The sequence below is a fragment of the Hyperolius riggenbachi genome, chromosome 3, assembly GCF_040937935.1.
Source record: "Hyperolius riggenbachi isolate aHypRig1 chromosome 3, aHypRig1.pri, whole genome shotgun sequence".
In the NCBI taxonomy this organism is placed as follows: domain Eukaryota; kingdom Metazoa; phylum Chordata; class Amphibia; order Anura; family Hyperoliidae; genus Hyperolius; species Hyperolius riggenbachi.
The window spans coordinates 470,549,387-470,568,185 of record NC_090648.1 but is presented as its reverse complement, the minus strand read 5'-3'; the positions used below and the strand labels follow the sequence as shown (position 1 = coordinate 470,568,185).

The 18,799-nt window shown below is 48.8% G+C and overlaps 1 protein-coding gene across 2 annotated transcripts in view; it reads left to right on the top strand.

Annotated features, from left to right (window-relative positions):
* Positions 1-18,799, top strand: part of BCAT1 (branched chain amino acid transaminase 1) — a 106,604-nt gene that overhangs the window by 74,051 nt on the left and 13,754 nt on the right. For both annotated transcript variants that reach the window (XM_068277996.1, XM_068277995.1), the window contains exons 5-7: positions 1,805-1,924; positions 4,882-5,045; positions 8,351-8,493. In XM_068277996.1, the coding sequence (XP_068134097.1) occupies positions 1,805-1,924; positions 4,882-5,045; positions 8,351-8,493 (427 nt within the window). The remainder of the gene's footprint in view (positions 1-1,804; positions 1,925-4,881; positions 5,046-8,350; positions 8,494-18,799) is intronic.

The window sequence follows — 18,799 nt, the reverse complement described above, 5'->3', positions numbered from 1 at the left end:
ACGTCCGGCTCCGTACTGCATGCATGAGAGCACGATTGCGCATGTGCAGTAGGGAGCCGCCCGTGTTCAGGAGCTGCCGAAGACTTCTGAAGCCTCCCACAGCGGCACAGAGCAGTATTGGAGACATCGGTCAAAGACAGCTAACAGGGGTGATGGATCTGGAACGAGGGGACCAGGAGAGGAACAGGAAGGCTCTATAGGGCCCAGAGCCTTCCCTCTCCTTAGGTAAGTGTCTGTCTGTTTGTTTTTTTGGTTTACATTTACTTTAAAATTAAAACCCAGGGAGACACGACATTTCTCCTAGAGTAAAATGAGCCATAAATTACTTTTCACCTATGTTTCTGTCACTTACAGTAAGTAGTAGAAATCTGGCATTACCGACAGATTTTGGACTAGTACATCTTCTCATAGGGGGGTTCTCAGGGTTTTCTTTATTTTTAAAAGCACTTAGTGAATGGCAGTTGCTCCGTCCAACTGCCAAAATAGTGTGCAGTGAGCAGGGAGGCTGGCCAGCATCTTTGTATTAATAATTTTCAGGGAATGTATTTATAAAGAATAAAGGCTATGTTGAGAATCCCCTATAGAGATTTGGACTATCCCAAAACCTGAATGATCTGTCAGATTTCTACTACCTGCTGTAAGTGACAGCAAAATAGGAGAAAAGTAATTTATGGCTCATTTTACTCTGGGAGAAATGTACTTCTTATATGTATGTGTTTTAAATTTTAAGATTTTCGCGATGGTTCCTCTTTAAGGATACCGCAGGTTAGTATTGTGCCAGAGACGCTTTTTGTCTCTGGTACACTTCAAAGTATTAGAGGCAGGACACTACTTAAAGAAACACTGAAGCCAGTTTAAAAATGGCTTTTTCCCTTTTATTTATCTGAGGCATGTTTGCCCCTGTTAAAACGCCGCTATCTTGCGGCAGAACGAGGGGTCTTTACCCCCCAAATCCCCCCCTGCAAAATCCACAACTTTCTTGGTCGTGGATTTTGCTGCCCAGGGAGGCAGAGCTTTCAGCTGCAGCTCTGCCTCTATGCGCGTCTATCAGCCGGCGGATCTCCGCCCCTCTCAATGAAGGAGGACTAAGAGGGGCGGGGAGAGGAGGCGATCTGCGCTGATAAACGCATGTAGAAGCAGAGCTGCTGCTGAAAGCTCTGCCTCTACAGGAAGCGCTCCCCGAGTGTGCCCCAGGGGATTTGGGGGGTAAAGACGCCTCGTTCTGCCGTGGGATAGCGGCGTTTTAGCAGGGGTAAACATGCCTCAGATAAATATAAGGTAAAAAGCAGTTTTTAAACTGGCTTCGGAGTCTCTTTAAGACGACAGGCAACTGGCATTGTTTATTAGAGAATGAAGATGGCAGCCTCTGTATTCCTCTCACTTCAGGTTACCTTTAAATGCCTTTAGCTTGGTTTTTAGACAACTATTATAAATTGGGGGGAGAGAGCTAAGCAGAAAATTATGATGTCATCATGTTGCTCTATCTCTAGGTCCAACAGAGATTATTTTAAACTGGAGGTTAATCTATGCTGTAATCATTAACGTGTTACTGTACTTTAGATCTGGGTAAAGCCCTTAGTGTATTTTATATTTGAATTAAACAGCAATGCTTAGTTTTTGTGCCCTTTTCTGTCAACCTGAAGAAAACTGTTGGTCTTGCCTGGAGCTCCATCTGTTGGCTTCTACAGGTTATTGTGAGATAGTGATGTAAGATAATTCATAAACGCCTGCAAAAAATGTATTCTTCAGGACAAGGCATAAAATATAAGAAGATACATAACAGATTTTTCATTTGTATTTTCAGCCTTTCAGTGAGAAGGAGCTTCTGGAATGCATCAAACAACTGATCAAAGTGGACATAGATTGGGTGCCCCATTCCAATGTCGCCAGCCTGTATATCCGTCCCGTCTTCATTGGCACTGAGGTGAGATCCACATCTGATTGAAAGTGGACAGGCAAATCATACAGTGGTGCTTGAATGTTTGTGCATGCCTTGTGAAGACCCACAACAGGCCCCCTGAGGAGCAGAGCATGAGCAGTGGAGCATAGGAAAATTTACTCTGTGGGCTCCTCTGGTGATCTGCAGTCTCCAGGCGTCCACATCTATTACCTATACTTTTATGGTAAAGTAATGGATTGCTTTGACATTTATAAATTCTAACTTAAAGGGATACTTAAGTCAAGGGGCAAAAATAAGTTTAACTCACCTGGGGCTTTCCTTAGCCCTCTGCAGCCGATCGGTGCCCTCGCAGCCCCGCTCTGATGTTCCTGGACCCGCCGGCGACGACTTCAGGTTTCGCCGTCACCGGCCGACAGGCATGGGAACGCGAGTGATTTTCCGCGTTCCCAGCCATAATATCGCCCCCTATGCTGCTATTGCGGCCAGGAGGCCGAGCCCTTGGATGCTGAGGAAACCTACCAACATCCAAGGGCTGAAGCAGTTCTGTATGGAAGAATAGACTTAAAAAACCTATTGCTACACAAGGGGGTCACATCAAATACTGACTGACTTGCTTTTGCTGCATGCAGACGTTATTGGATCGCCTTTTTTTTTTTTTTAAACAAATACATGACCAGATATAATCATTTTTGTGCTTTCTTCCTCTACTTGTTTGAAAATCAGATGAAGTTTTAGGCCTCATTCATATAATAATTATAGAGAATTTGATAGGGTTCACAAACGTTCAAGCACTGCTGCATGTGATCCTTAGCAGCCATGTGAACAGCCTTAGTACTGGATAAACAAAGACCAAGACAACAAGCACAGTAGGAGCGACCAACATAAACCACCCACCCCCACAAAAAAAAGTGTTTATTTGGGAGAGGGTTCAGGTTGTCTGTAAATAATCAGCATCAGGGGACCATATGCAATTAACTTTTTCTCCTGAGTTTTCTCCTAGGAGATCCTTCATCTTCTATTCAAAATAATTTTCCAGCATTTTGCAATTGAAAAGGTATCAAGAAGTAGGTGAAAAAGTACTATCAAAATTATTTTGAGTATTTTCTTTCTTGCTGGTCGTTTAACCACCCTGGCGGTATGGACAAGCTGAGCTCGTCCAACAAAAAAACGTTAATGACGAGCTGAGCTCGTCCATGCCGACAGGGAGATTTCCTGTTTCTCTGCCCCGCCAGCTGCATTTTTTTTCTCATCAGAGGGATTCTCCAGGATGGCTGGATGCCTGACTGCACGCTGTGGGTTGCGATCTGTGCTACCCCAGCGTGCAGAACAAGCATCCAGCCACCCTAGGGAATCCCTGGGCAGCGGATCGGTGGGCAGAGAACGTGCGTGCGGGGGTTCCCCCTTGTATGCGGCGGATGTGCGGAAAGGAGGATCCCCCTTTGTGCGGGCGGGGGAACCCCCTTCTATGGTGGCTGTGCGGGCGGGGGGATCCCCTTCTGTGCGGGCGGGGGGATCCCCTTCTATGCGGCGGCTGTGCGGGCGGGGAATCCCCCTTCTGTGCGGCGTGCGGGTGGCCTATCCCCTCCCCCCCCCCCCGATCCCCCCCACCCCCGTCTCAGCCCGTTGAGTAAATAGTGACGGCTGTGGCGCACACCCTCCTCCATCTCCGAAGTCCCGGTCTCTGAACATTTACATTACGAGGCTTGGTGATGTCACCAAGTCTCGTAATGTAACTGTACAGAGAACGAGATTTGGTGATGAAAGAGGAAGTGCTGTTGCAGCCGTCGCTGGAGAGAGCCCTCGGATGAGTAGATCTATTTACTCAACGGGCTAAGTCGGGGAGGGGGGGGGGGCACATCTGGCTACCTATAAATCTGGCTAAACCCCTGGCTCACTATATATGTGGCTAAACCCCTGGCTCACTATATATCTGGCTAAACACCTGGCTGACTATATACCTGGCTGAAAACCTGGCTCACTATACCTGGCTATACATCTGGCTAACAATACCTGGCTATACATCTGGCTAACTATACCTGGCTATACATCTGGCTAACTATACCTGGCTATACATCTGGCTAACTATACCTGGCTGCACATCTGGCTAACTATACCTGGCTGCACATCTGGCTAACTATACCTGGCTGCACATCTGGCTACCTATACATCTGGCTACCTATACCTGGCTGCACATCTGGCTATACATCTGGGTCTTATACTCACCATTGGCATGCTGATCCCTCGTCGCGTACCTCTGATAGCTTCCCCAGTGTCTTCTTCCATGTCCCTTGGCGGATTTTGCTTCTCCCTCGGCGATCACATGTCCCCCGTCGATCGGCGTTGATGACACCAGGTTCACACAGCGTCATCAACCTCTTGCAGAAAACACTTTTTTTTAATTGAATTCAATACAATAACCTGTATTGAATTCAATATAAAAAAAAATTGATTGCAAAAAAAAAATGGTTGAAAATTATTGGAAATTGATTGAAACACTATTTGCACGTAAATCCCGGGGAAATTGAACGCCAGGGTCGCGAAAAAGCATTTTACTGCTAAGATTTAAAATATCACCTAGGTTAAAACTCAGGAGAAAAAGTTAATTGTATTTGGCCCCAGGCCAGGTGTCAAATACCCTATACGTTACCGCTCTGACTAATGTCTGTAAAGGTCCCCATGCATCTGGGTCATGGTGAAGCCAAACATAAAATAAGGTAGTCTCATCTGGACACCTTTTGTTTCATCACTGTCCTATGAGTGACATCCCCCTCTCTTTCCTAATAGTGGGTCCATCATAACTCCTCCCACTGATTATAGGAGTGGCTACAACACCTACTCTGGAGGGGGAGGAGCCTGTAGTGGAAGGAGGGAGGCTAAAAGTGTTCAGATTACTTAAATTGACGATCTATAATAGGCCGTAATTGAAGTTATTGTGAATTGTACTTTAATTTTATGTGAAATGTATTTTGTCATTTGTGCAGCCCTCGGTACGTGTGAAGAGCCCGTACTCCGCCATGCTGTATGTTATCCTCAGTCCCGTGGGAGCATACTTTCCAAGTGGAGCTTTCAATCCGGTGAATTTGTGGGCCGATCCCAAGTTTGTGCGGGCCTGGAAGGGGGGCACCGGAGACTGCAAGCTCGGAGGGTACGTCTTCTATGCTTAATTATCCATGATATAAATGATTAGTATTATTAATCTTACTAATATTATAAATATGAAAGTTTGGATGTTTGTTACTCAATCACTCAACAATGGCTGAACGGATTTTAATGAAATTTGGCACTCACATAGTACATTACCTGGAATAACATATAGGATACTTTTTATCCTCATAACCAAAAAAGTGGGTGGAGACAAATACAAATTTCACTGGGAAAATATAAACTGCAGACAATTTTACACTGTTAATGGCAGGGTTCTTAAACTTTGCACAGTTGGAGACTGGGTGACTGGGATTAATATTCAGAAAAGTGGGTGGAGCCTACAACAGCCAATCAAAATTCACCTATTGCTTTTCAAGGGGAATATTTAATTGGTGCCATTCTTGCACTGTTAATGGCACAAGCCTCCACCCTGGTACAGTTGGTCATTGGGTGACTGGGAATCAAATTCAGAAAAGGGGGTGGAGCCACAAACAGCCAATCATATTTGTTTCATTTCAATGCAAATTATTGATGCCAAAGACTGCAAAATTCACAAACTAGGTAATTTATTAATTGACTGATTGTGTGTTAGGGTTAGAAAACATGGGCGCAGCCAACACCAGCCAAATACACATACCTCCCAACATTTTAAAGCTGGGAATCGGGACACTTAGGCCACACCCCTAACCACGTTTTTTTTTTCAATTAATAATATCCCCTAATATTTTTTAATACATATTTCCCCCATATATGATGGGGAGGAGGGTGTCCGTGGGTGGGTGGGTGGGTGGGTGAGGAGGAGGGTGTCGGTGGGTGGGTGGAGAGGAGGGTGAGGATGGCCATGAGTGGGGAGGAGGGTGCCAATGCAAGAACAAAATGATCGAGGCGCCAGCCGCGGGTAAGTGGGATGCGGGACACGTGCATCCCATTACTACCTCCCTCCCTCCCTTGGAATCTGGCCCCCCCTGTGTCTCCCCCCTGTTTGCAGAGTGCGCAGCTAAGCGGAGCGGGCTGTGAGCTTACCGGTATCCATGGACGCATACCACCATCTGGCTTCCTGCTTCCTGTGAAGTCACAGGAAGCAGATTGAAGCCGGACATCGGTATGCGTCCATGGATACCGGTAAGCTCACAGCCCGCTCCGCTTAGCTGCGCACTCTGCAAACAGGGGGGAGACACAGGGGGGCCAGATTCCAAGGGAGGGAGGGAGGTAGTAATGGGATGCACGCGTCCCGCATCCCACTTACCCGCGGCTGGCGCCTCGATCATTTTTTTTCCCACCCTCACTGCCCACTGCTGCCCGGGACTTGGGGGGCTCATACCGTGATAGCGGGAGAGCCCCCCAAAATCGTGACAGTCCCGACGAAAACGGGACGGTTGGGCCCTATGAAATACATACCCGGGCAACGTCAGCTATGATTTATAAAGCACCAACATATTCAGTGGAGCTGTACAAAGTAAGAAACAAGCATGGGGTACAAAGCAATACGAACAATGTTTTACACCAATATACAAACTGCAGGATTGGTAATTACAGTGACAAAAGTGATGAATAAACATGATGAATAAAATGTATAATGAATTCCAAGATACAAAAGGGTGAGGGAGCCCTGCCCTTGAGAGCTTACAATCTAAAGGAATAGGGGGGAGGAGAGGTGGGATAGTATACAATAATCATACCTAGAGACAGCGTGTTCTAGGATATGTAATAGGAGTCCAACTTGGCAGAAAAAGTGAGTTTTGAGGGAGCGTATAAAGATATCAAAGGTTTGAGAGTAGCGGATGTGCTCTGGAAGGACATTCCATAGGAGGGGTGAGGCATGTAAGAAATATTGTATATGTGAATGCGAGGAGGTAATTCTAGAGGAGGACGAAAGAAGGTCATGTGCAGATCTGAGATTGCGGTTGGATTGGTATCTGGAAACTAATGAGGAGATGTACGGGGAGAGAAACTGTGGAGAGCCTTGTAAGATAGGGTTAAGAGTTTGAACTGGATCCTCTGGTTAATTGGAAGCCAATGAAGAGATTTGACAGAGAGGAGCAGCAGATCACGATAACTGACATGGCAGACAATAACAGAATGCAGAACATGGCAGACAGTGCTGGGATGCGCGCCAATGACAGTGCTTGGCTGTGCAAAATCAAAAACAAAAGGCGGTAGACAGTTAAAGCGGACCCAAACCAAACATTTTTTTAATTAAAAATATTTAGTTGCACCACTCTGACACAAACAAAGATAAATAAACACTCCTTTAAACCTATGAGCATTTCAGTGCATGCTTTTCAGCCTTCTCTTTTCATTACTAGGGTTATACTGGGGGCAGCCATTAGCAATTCCCCCATTGCCAGACACCATCTACTCCACCAGTTTGCCGGATTATTTGCCGGCAATATGAAAGGAAGGGAGGGGTTTCTCCAATAAATGTAAAATATTTTATATTTGTCATCATGCAGCTGAAAAAAGGCGGCTATTTATTATTATAATTTAGAAAATAGATTTTATTTCTGAAATCTTGTATTTTTAATTTGGGTCCACTTTAAATAGCTTCTGGAATTACTGTGTGCAACTTACTGTACCAGGATACACCGGTGCATCTAGTGAGAGCACTACATATGCCAGTGTCATGTGGTACAGGCGATAATGGTGATGCCAGACACCTGAGGAGGCCAGGGGCCCCGGCAGCAGACAGGTGACCCTTCAACACTTGGCATAGAGGGGGGAAGGGGAATGGAGAACAGGACACATATACCCTTGGGAGTGGTGAGAGGTGTGGCAGCATCTAGGAGGATTTCCAATAGGCAAAAAGATTAAATCTATTGTAAATCGGTGTGCAGGCAGGCAATAGATCCCTCTCTGATCACATTCAGATAAGGATCTATCATAAGGTGGCCATTACCATATAATTCTCCAGACAATCAATCATCTGATTCTATCGTAATATCAATTGGAAACGATCATTCAGGGATTGTACAATCGTCAGATTGGAAAGGGTTACAGCCTAGCTCAGGCATGGGCAAACTTGGCCCTCCAACTGTTAAGGAACTACAAATCCCACAATACATTGCAGGAGTCACAGTCATGACTCATAAAGGCAAATGCATTGTGGGATTTGTAGTTCCTTAACAGCTGGAGGGCCAAGTTTGCCCATGCCTGGCCTAGCTGAATTTGGTACAGAATGAGTTATAAAAGGTACACTGCTTAGGTTTTGGGAGTGCTAAAGTGTTTCCGCAGCGACTACAGTGATTGTATTAGTTTTCTTCTAAACTGTTTTTTTTTTATGACATTTGTTACCCATTGTGCCCCCAGGAATTATGGGAACTCCCTGTTTGCACAGTACGAGGCTCAGAAGCTGGGCTGTCAGCAGGTTCTCTGGCTGTACGGAGAGGATGAGCAGATCACAGAGGTTGGGACGATGAACCTGTTCCTGTTCTGGACCAACGAAGCTGGAGGTAGGAGGGACAGACTGCCCAGATCACATAAACGCCAGCAGTGCCACTGGGCTTAAAGATACCTTGAGGGTATTTAACTCGGGAGGGGGAAGCCTCTAGATCAGGCATGGGCAAACTCAGCCCTCCAGCTGTTACGGAACTACAAGTCCCACAATGCATTGCAGAAGTCTGACAGCCACAGTCATGACTCATAAAGGCAAATGCATTGTGGGACTTGTAGCTGGAGGGCCAAGTTTGCCCATGCCTGCTCTAGATCCTAATGAGGCTTCCCCTATCCTCCTGTGCAGCATGGATCCTGCACTGGGACCCCCGGACAGCAGCAGATGGCAATATTTACCTTCGCCATTCCAGCGCAGGCGCATTACCATCTTCTCCCTCGGACTCCAGCAGAAATAGCTGAGCCCGATCAGGTCCGCTGTGCTGCGCAGGCATCTCGCACCTGCATAGTAGAGCGGCCCTGATCGGGCTTGGCTATTTACGCTGGAGCCTCAGGGAGAAGATGGTAATGCGCCTGCGCTGGAATGGCGAAGGTAAATATTATCACATGCTGCATGCGCTAATGGGCCTGCGCGCATCTTGGCGGATTTTCGGGGGGAGGCAGCTCTAGATTGAGGCTACACAGGAGGACAGGGGGAAGCCTCATTAGGATCCAGAGGTTTCCCCCTCCCGAGGTAAGTACTTAATGGTGGCACTTTTTTCCTTATAGATTCTCTTTAAGCTGCATACTCATGGCAGATTACTATTGCTTGACATGATCACTGCTGATAGTTTTGGGTGACAATTTAGGAATGATCAATGTACAATCACTCTGCTGGGCTCCTTGTCTCCTAGCAGGTGAAGGTTGCAGTGTTGCCAAAGGCTGGGGTTGAGTTTAGTGCATTCCCATGCAACTGTAGCAGGCCACACACTGTGTATGGCCATGGCCAGCTTTTCCCCTTCTGTAGTCAACCTCTTGTACTCCCTCCATCCCCTCCTCCCTCCAGCACTTTCCCCTTAGAGGGACCCTGTACACGGGATAAAGATGGAATTTGAACTTACCTTTGGCTTCCTCCAGCTCCTTGTAGCCCGCGAGGTCCCACAGCGTTCTCTGGGTCCCCTCCGTTCTCTCACTGGAGTCTCCTGTAGCGCGTGACTTCGCCGGGAGTCGTGTGCAACTGCGCATGCACTGCCTGTCCACACGCCTGGCTCAATCACAAGCACATTGGCGTAAGGGTTCTGTGCAAGCGTGGTTCATTCTTGTGAGAACCGCACATGCGTATAACACTCACAGCGGTCTGGCCTCGCATGCATAGTTGTGCATGACTCCCGGTGAAGTCGCGCACTACTTGAGCTGCTAGCTGGGGAATGGAGGGGACAAAGAAAACCCTGAGAATCCCCCATGAGGAGATGGACTGACCCAAAACTTGTCGGTTCTGTCAGATTTTAACTGCCTACCTTTTTCGTGATAGTGGTCCTTTAAGGCTGAGGCCCTCCGGCTATTATCAACAGACTGTACAGTGCAACACTGTTCCCAATGTATCGTGTAAGCACTGCTTGTTTGTTGTCTTGTGTAACTGTGTCCATTGTGTTTTGTTTGATTAATTACATTTATATCTGCTCTGAGCCATGTATGTGCCAAGTCCAATGCCAGACATGACCCAGTTGTGCTTAGTGAATAAAAGGTTTCTGATTCTGATTCTTTTCCCTAGTAAATGTGCATTCCGCCAGGGCTGGTTCTAGCCAAAGCGGGGCCCTGGGCAAAAATTGCATGACCCCCCCCTCTTTACCCCCCCTCCCAATTGGGTGTTCCTCCAGGGCTTCACAGCGAGATAGTGGACTCACCCAGACCTCCCCCCCCCCCCCCTCCAAGTAAAATGAGGTCCCCAAAGAGTATTTGGAGGCGGAGAAAACTCACCTGCTTTTCCATTATTCTTTGTTCTCCCGTCTTCATCGTTGCTGTTTGACTCTTCTCAGTAACCCGGCAGCCTTTATGCACTTGCATAACATGCCACTGGATCCCAGGGGACCACTATTCAATTGGGGGGAGACCGGGGGGAGGGGGTGTCAGCTGGCTCGGGGTGGCATGGAATGTCACTTCATGACTAATCTCTGCTCTTTAGAGGCCTTCCTGTGCCACACACACACTAAGTTGCATAATATATTTTTTTTTTTGCATTAACCCTTTAGCAACCAATTTATTTAGAGGCTTGCAAGTGCTCCAGGCCAATTTATTTTAGTACATATTTTATTTCTTATTTGTTACATTTCCCTGCTTCTAATTAGTACTGCTGTAATGTGTATTTGTGGTCACTTGTCACTAGGGGGCAGTGTAGACAATAACAGAGGACTTCTGCTTTAAGTTTCTATATGTTCTGTTGGTAAAGAGAGAGCAAAGCATTCCAAGAATTTACAGCACAAGTTCTGCCGACTGAAGTCAAAAGCAATGCACTAATCTCAAATGAAATAACTGTATTGAAGCTGCTATAGGGGTTAGTGGCACAAAGTACCCGTGACAATTGACACAATTGAGAAATCTCCTCTTAGAAATGGGGGCCAACGGAGTGCCGCATGACGGAGTGGGATAAAACAAAGCCCTTGGCAGAGTCGATCTACTGTGGCGGGTCAACCACTGACAAATCAAGGGGGTGATCTGGCGCTGCTGTACTCCCTCTAGAATCTAGATTCTCAGCTGAGGTGGCCGCGAACTGTTGTATGTGTGTATGCAGCTTCATTGGGTAGATCAGAGTTCTCCAGGGGGGAGGAGCTGCCGCAAACAGATGAGTGGGTGCAGCTAAGCTGTTGGGTGACTATTTTCAGAATGGAATGTCACTTTATTACTATTTTCTGTGCCTGGGGATTCTGGTACTTCCACGTATATACGTGCAGATTCATCATTCCTCACTGCAGACCAGCAATTACACAACAATGCATAAGGGACTTTGCTAAGCACTATATAATTATCCAGAATGCCCATAGATACTCTTTCCTGAAAAGACAAGAAGATAAAAGGCGTTATTATCCCCCCTACCTCTAACTACCAGGTTCATGTCCTGGAATCTGAACCTGCCACTCTTTAGTGTGTCATAGTTGGAGGTGTGGGAAGGAGGGGAAGAACAGCATACAAGACAAATAACATTTATATTGTGCTTTTCTCCTGGCGGACTCAAAGCGCTTGAGCTGCAGCCACTAGGACCCATTCTATAGGCAGTAGCAGTGTTAGGGAGTCTAGCCCAAGGACTCCTTACTGATAAGGTCCTGGTTTACTGAACAGGAAGAGCCAATATTCGCCTGTGTCAGAGGCAGAGCCCTATCCAACCACCACAGTGACTCTCTAATCATTTTAGACCTGGGTGGGCATGACTGTCAAATTGGAATGTGGTTCAGCACACTTACATGTTAAGAGTAGAACTGGATCATCCAAAAGGCAATCCTAGGCAGTTGCCTAGGGCCTGGAAAGAGTCTAGGGGCCTAGTGGATGCTATACCCCACCAAATCTTACTTAAAGGGACTCCGAGCTCACTCAAAAAAAGAAAGTTGTACTCACCAGGGGCTTTCTCCAGCCCAGTGCTGGTCGGGAGGTCCCACGCCGGCGTCCTGGCTCCTCTCCTTCTGCCCGCTCCGGAATGGCTGACAGGCCGCAGCCCGGGCGACACTCGGCAGAGTGTCGGGCTGCAGCTTCCGCGTATGCCGCGTCATCACGGCGGCCGGCGTGAAAGTACTGCGCATGCGCGATTAAAGCGCGCATGCGCAGTACTTTCACGCCGGCCGTCGTGATGACGCGAGGCGGCCGGCATGTGACGTAATCCGCGTCATACGCGGAAGGAGCAGCCTGACACTCGGGCGAGTGTCGCCCGGGCTGCGGCCTGTCAGCCATTCCGGAGCGGGGAGAAGGAGAGGAGCCAGGACGCCGGCGTGGGACCTCCCGACCAGCACTGGGCTGGAGAAAGCCCCTGGTGAGTACAACTTTCTTTTTTTGGGTGAGCTCGTAGTCACCTTAAAAAAGCCAGGTGATCATAAACGGTGGGCAAAAACTGCTATCTTGCCTAGAGCCCCATTTCATCTTAATTCATTTCAGGTTAAAAGTCCCTCCCAGTTTCAGAACACTGAAATAATTTTGAGTAGGGTGGGTTTACAGGGTGCTTAGTTAAGTCATGGTGAGCCAGGATATTTTTAATGCACTAAAAGAACCTAAAAGCCACTTTAGTAAAAAAAAAAAAAAACCTGCAAAACAAATACAAATGTATAGAAAGTCCTATCAGCAGAAAATGTGGAAATGTTTGTGTTCTTTGCAGAACTGTTATTTAAAGTGTACCTGCCTGTGAGAAAGCTAACATCAGGATAAGATATTCTAGAGGCTTCCCCCATCCTCTTTGGCCCCACCAATACAGCACTGACAACAAGGGCTTGCTGAACATTTTCTCAGCACAAGCATTTTCTTCCATGCACAAGCGGCTCTGTGCTACTGCTTCGCAGGTGTGGGCAACCCTTAAGCTACCCATACACTGCGTCGATTTCTCGCCGCTATACAGCAGATTCGATCAGAGTGATCAAATCTGCTGTGAAATCGCTAACACAAATGTTGATTGTTCGATCGATTTCCATTCGAAATTGATTGATTCAGCCAATCTGGAAAATTTTGCTCGATCACAGGTGGGTCAGGGAGCGCGTCGTTAGCGGGGATCGATCGACGCAGCATTTCGGCAGTAATACATTACCTGTCCTCCTGTGACAAGCCGAAGTTTAAACAGTAGAGCGCCCTCTACTGTTTGTACTTCCGCTCGTCACAAGATGGGACAGGAAGTGAAGAGGAGACAGGCCAGCCAGAGAAAGCGTCAGCACGGATCAGGGACTTGTGCCGGCGGACAGGTAATGTATCACTGCTGGCCAGGGGAGCACATGCGGGGCAGAGAGCAGGCGGCAGCTCCAAAGGTTGTAAATCTAATCGATTCAAAATCTGTGTGCAGTATATAGGCAGCCAATAGATCCCTCTCTGATCAGATTTGAGCTGCCATTACTTTTTAATCGGCCCTAGGTCTTGAAGAACCACAAAACTGACACAACCAGAAGCTGATATCTACTGCAGGAAGGGGAGGGGTGGTGCAGATGGTCTGCAAACTGTACAAAACAAATTACTTTTTAAATCCCTTTTACGCTTTAAGTTATATACTCATTTGAAGAGAATAGTAGGAGACATGCAAAAGGAGATTAATATCAAAATCCTTATCCTTTCACTGTCTGACTTGTCTCTCCTGATATACTTTGTGCTGTTGGAAGACTCTGCTCCTTCCTGTATCTGTCCTCTACTGATATCCTCAATGCTGCTGGAGGACTCTGCTCCTTCTTCTCCTTTAAGGACAGCTTGCAAGCTACTTTGAAAAGTACAGAGCCAGAGAGATCTACCAACATCGCAAATGAAAGACCATGCATACCCCCCCCCCCCCCCCACACACACACTGCAGCATGACTGGGCAGCTGCAGAATAACCCCCCCCCCCCACCCCCCCCCAATCGAAGCACAATAAGGGCCCTTTTTCCACTACATAGCTGGATTGCAATCAGTAGTGATTTTTAAATCGCTAGGGTTGACACTTTATCATAGAAATCATGAGAAGTATTTTCCACTATAGTGGTATTGCAATTGCTTTCTGCAGCGATTTTAAGAGGGATAATGCAGCGCAAATGAAAAATTGCAACCGCTTAGCAAAATGAATGAAAAATCACAATCGCTGGTGTTTGAAAAGTTTCAGAATCCTTCCCCCATATCGTGCCCCCAGTATCGGTAGCCAGGCATAGGTGCTCCCAGTATAGGTAGCCAGGCATAGCTGTCCCCAATATAGGTAGTCAGGCATAGGTGCTCCCAGTATAGGTAGCCAGGCATAGCTGTCCCCAATATAGGTAGCCAGACATAGGTGCTCCAGTATAAGTAGCCAGGCATAGCTGTCCCCAATATAGGTAGCCAGGCATAGGTGCCTGCAGTATAGGTGCCTGCAGTATAGGGAGCCAGGTATAGGTGCCTGCAGTATAGGTGCCCCCAATATAGGTAGCCAGGCATAGGTTCCCCCAGTATAGGTAGCCAGGCATAGGTGCCCCCAGTATAGGTAGCCAGGCATAGGTGCCTCCAGTATAGGTAGCCAGGCATAGGTGCCCCCAGTATAGGTAGCCAGGCATAGGTGCCTCCAGTATAGGGAGCCAGGTATAGGTGCCTGCAGTATAGGTGCCCCCAATATAGGTAGCCAGGCATAGGTGCTCCCAGTATAGGTAGCTAGGCATAGGTGCTCTCAGTATAGGTAGCCAGGCATAGCTATCCCCAGTATAGGTAGTCAGGCATAGGTGTGCCCAGTATAGGTAGCCAGGCATATGTGCATCCAGTATCAGTAGCTAGGCATAGGTGCTCCCAGTATAGGTAGCTAGGCATAGGTGCATCCAGTATCGGTAGCCAGGCATAGGTGCCCCCAGTATAGGTAGCCAGGCATAGGTGCCCCCAGTATAGGTAGCCAGGCATAGGTGCTCCCAGTATAGGTAGCCAGTCATAGGTACTCCCAGTATAGGTAGCCAGGCATAGGTGCTCCCAGTATAGGTAGCCAGGCATAGGTACTCCCAGTATAGGTAGCCAGGCATAGGTGCTCCCAGTATAGGTAGCCAGGCATAGGTGCTTCCAGTATAGGTAGCCAGGCATAGGTGCTCCCAGTATAGGTAGCCAGGCATAGGTGCTCCCAGTATAGGTAGCCAGGCATAGGTGCTCCCAGTATAGGTAGCCAGACATAGCTGTCCCCAATATAGGTAGCCAGGCATAGGTGCTCCCAGTATAGGTAGCCAGGCATAGGTACTCCCAGTATAGGTAGCCAGGCATAGGTGCTCCCAGTATAGGTAGCCAGGCGTAGGTGCTCCCAGTATAGGTAACCAGGTATAGTTGTCCCCAATATAGGTAGCCAGGCATAGGTGCCTGCAGTATAGGTGCCTGCAGTATAGGTGCCCCAGTATAGGTAGCCAGGCATAGGTGCATCCAGTATAACGCTCCTCTCCTTATATAATCTGTGCTGCTAGAGAACCCTGCCATCTAACCCTCCTCTCCTGATATACTTAGTGCTGCTGGAGGACTACCTCCTTCCGCTATCTAACTATCCCCTCCTCCTATCTAACTATTCCCTCCTCTGTGCTGCTGGAGCACTCCCTCCTCCCTCTATCTAACTATCCCCTCCTCTGTGCTGCTGGAGGACTCCCCCATGCCTCTATCTAACTATCCCTCTGTGGTGCTGGAGGACTTACTCCTTTCTCTATCTAACTATCCCCTCCTCTGTGGTGCTGGAGGACTCACTCCTTCCTCTCTCTAACTATCCCCTCCTCTGTGCTGCTGGAGGACTCCCTCCTTCCTCTCTCTATCTATCCCCTCCTCTGTGCTGCTGGAGGACTCCCACCTTCCTCTCTCTAACTATCCCCTACTATGTGCTGCTGGAGGACTCCCTCCTTCCTCTCTCTAACTATCCCGTCCTCTGTGCTGCTGGAGGACTCCCTCCTTCCCCTCTCTAACTATCCCCTCCTCTGTGCTGCTGGAGGACTCCCTCCTGCCTCTATCTATCCCTCTGTGCTGCTGGAGGACTCCCCCATGCCTCTAACTATCCCTCTGTGGTGCTGGAGGACTCCCTCCTTCCTCTCTCTAACTATCCCCTCCTCTGTGCTGCTGGAGGACTCCCACCTTCCTCTCTCTAACTATCCCCTCCTCTGTGCTGCTGGAGGACTCCCTCCTTCCTCTCTCTAACTATCCCCTCCTCTTTGCTGCTGGAGGACTCCCTCATGCCTCTATCTAACTATCCCTCTGTGCTGCTGGAGGACTCCCTCATGCCTCTCTCTAACTATCCCCTCCTCTGTGCTGCTGGAGGACGCTCCTTCCTCTCTCTAACTATCCCCTCCTCTGTGCTGCTGGAGGACTCCCTCCTTCCTCTTTCTAACTATCCCCTCCTCTGTGCTGCTGGAGGACTCCCTCCTTCCTCTCTCTAACTATCCCCTCCTCTGTGCTGCTGGAGGACGCTCCTTCCTCTCTCTAACTATCCCCTCCTCTGTGCTGCTGGAGGACTCCCTCCTTCCTCTCTCTAACTATCCCCTCCTCTGTGCTGCTGGAGGACTCCCACCTTCCTCTCTCTAACTATCCCCTCCTCTGTGCTGCTGGAGGACTCCCACCTTCCTCTCTCTAACTATCCCCTCCTCTGTGCTGCTGGAGGACTCCCACCTTCCTCTCTCTAACTATCCCCTCCTCTGTGCTGCTGGAGGACTCCCTCCTTCCTCTATCTAACTATCCCCTCCTCTGTGCTGCTGGAGGATTCCCTCCATCCTCTAACTATCCCCTCCTCTGTGCTGCTGGAGGATTCCCTCCATCCTCTAACTATCCCCTCCTCTGTGCTGCTGGAGGACTCCCTCCTTCCTCTCTCTAACTATCCCCTCCTCTGTGCTGCTGGAGGACTCCCTCATGCCTCTATCTAACTATCCCTCTGTGCTGCTGGAGGACGCTCCTTCCTCTCTCTAACTATCCCCTCCTCTGTGCTGCTGGAGGACTCCCTCCTTCCTCTTTCTAACTATCCCCTCCTCTGTGCTGCTGAAGGACTCCCTCCTTCCTCTCTATAACTATCCCCTCCTCTGTGCTGCTGGAGGACTCCCTCCTTCCTCTCTCTAACTATCCCCTCCTCTGTGCTGCTGGAGGACTCCCTCCTTCCTCTCTCTAACTATCCCCTCCTCTGTGCTGCTGGAGGACTCCCTCCTTCCCCTCTCTAACTATCCCCTCCTCTGTGCTGCTGGAGGACTCCCTCCTTCCTCTCTCTAACTATCCCCTCCTCTGTGCTGCTGGAGGACTCCCTCCTTCCCCTCTCTAACTATCCCCTCCTCTGTGCTGCTGGAGGACTCCCACCTTCCTCTCTCTAACTATCCCCTCCTTTGTGCTGCTGGAGGACTCCCTCCTTCCTCTCTCTAACTATCCCCTCCTCTGTGCTGCTGGAGGACTCCCTCCTTCCTCTCTCTAACTATCCCCTCCTCTGTGCTGCTGGAGGACTCCCACCTTCCTCTATCTAACTATCCCCTCCTCTGTGCTGCTGGAGGACTCCCTCCTTCCTCTCTCTAACTATCCCCTCCTCTGTGCTGCTGGAGGACTCCCACCTTCCTCTCTCTAACTATCCCCTCCTCTGTGCTGCTGGAGGACCCCTCCTTCCTCTATCTAACTATCCCCTCCTCTGTGCTGCTGGAGGACTCCCACCTTCCTCTCTCTAACTATCCCCTCCTCTGTACTGCTGGAGGACGCTCCTTCCTCTCTCTAACTATCCCCTCCTCTGTGCTGCTGGAGGACTCCCTCCTTCCTCTCTCTAACTATCCCCTCTTCTGTGCTGCTTGAAGACTCCCTCCTTCCTCTATCTAACTATCCCCTCCTCTGTGCTGCTGGAGGACTCCCACCTTCCTCTCTCTAACTATCCCCTCCTCTGTGCTGCTGGAGGACTCCCTCCTTCCTCTCTCTAACTATCCCCTCCTCTGTGCTGCTGGAGGACTCCCTCCTCCCTCTATCTAACTATCCCCTCCTCTGTGCTGCTGGAGGACTCTGCTTTCTAGGAACACTCTGTGCTGGTGTCATCCAGCAGGGTGTGGCACTGGAACTATCAAGGTGTCGTTATTTCTTGGCGGTCATGTGTGGCAGCTACAGTAGAAAGCCGGGAGGCGGCGTGGATATTTTTATCTGCTTCTCACATTCCCCCGTCACAGGAGGAGATTAAAATAAACTCCTTGGTAAAAAGCTTTAGGTCACCGCTCTGCCAATGTGCTGAACTGACTGTTCTCAGCTTGCCCTGGGGTGTCCAGTTCCTGATCCCAGCTAATATACGGCTTCTGGGACACACAGGTCCTCAGGGCCATTCATAAAACAGCGGGTGGAACAATTACTGGTGACCCCTGAGCTACCGAAGGATGTCACACAGGTTGTGCAAGAAACTTCACAAAGCCTTTGCAAAGCTGCAGAGAGATTAGGGGGGGGGGGGGGGGGGGGTGCTTGTGAATATATCATATTTTTTAAGGAATTCCCCAAAATGCCCAGATGACACCGAAATCTCTGGTTTATAAAATGGGTTTTTTTAGAAGGCAATTTTCCAGGATGACACTAGTGCTGGCCGCAGAGAGATAGGATTTAAAGGGACACTTAAGTCAAACAAAAAAAATGAGTTTTACTCACCTAGGGCTTCCAATAGCCCCCTGCAGCTCTCCGGTGCCCTCGCCATCTCCCTCCGATCCTCCTGGCCCCGCCGGCAGCCACTTACTGTTTCGGTGACAGGAGCTGACAGGCTGGGGACGCGAGTGATTCT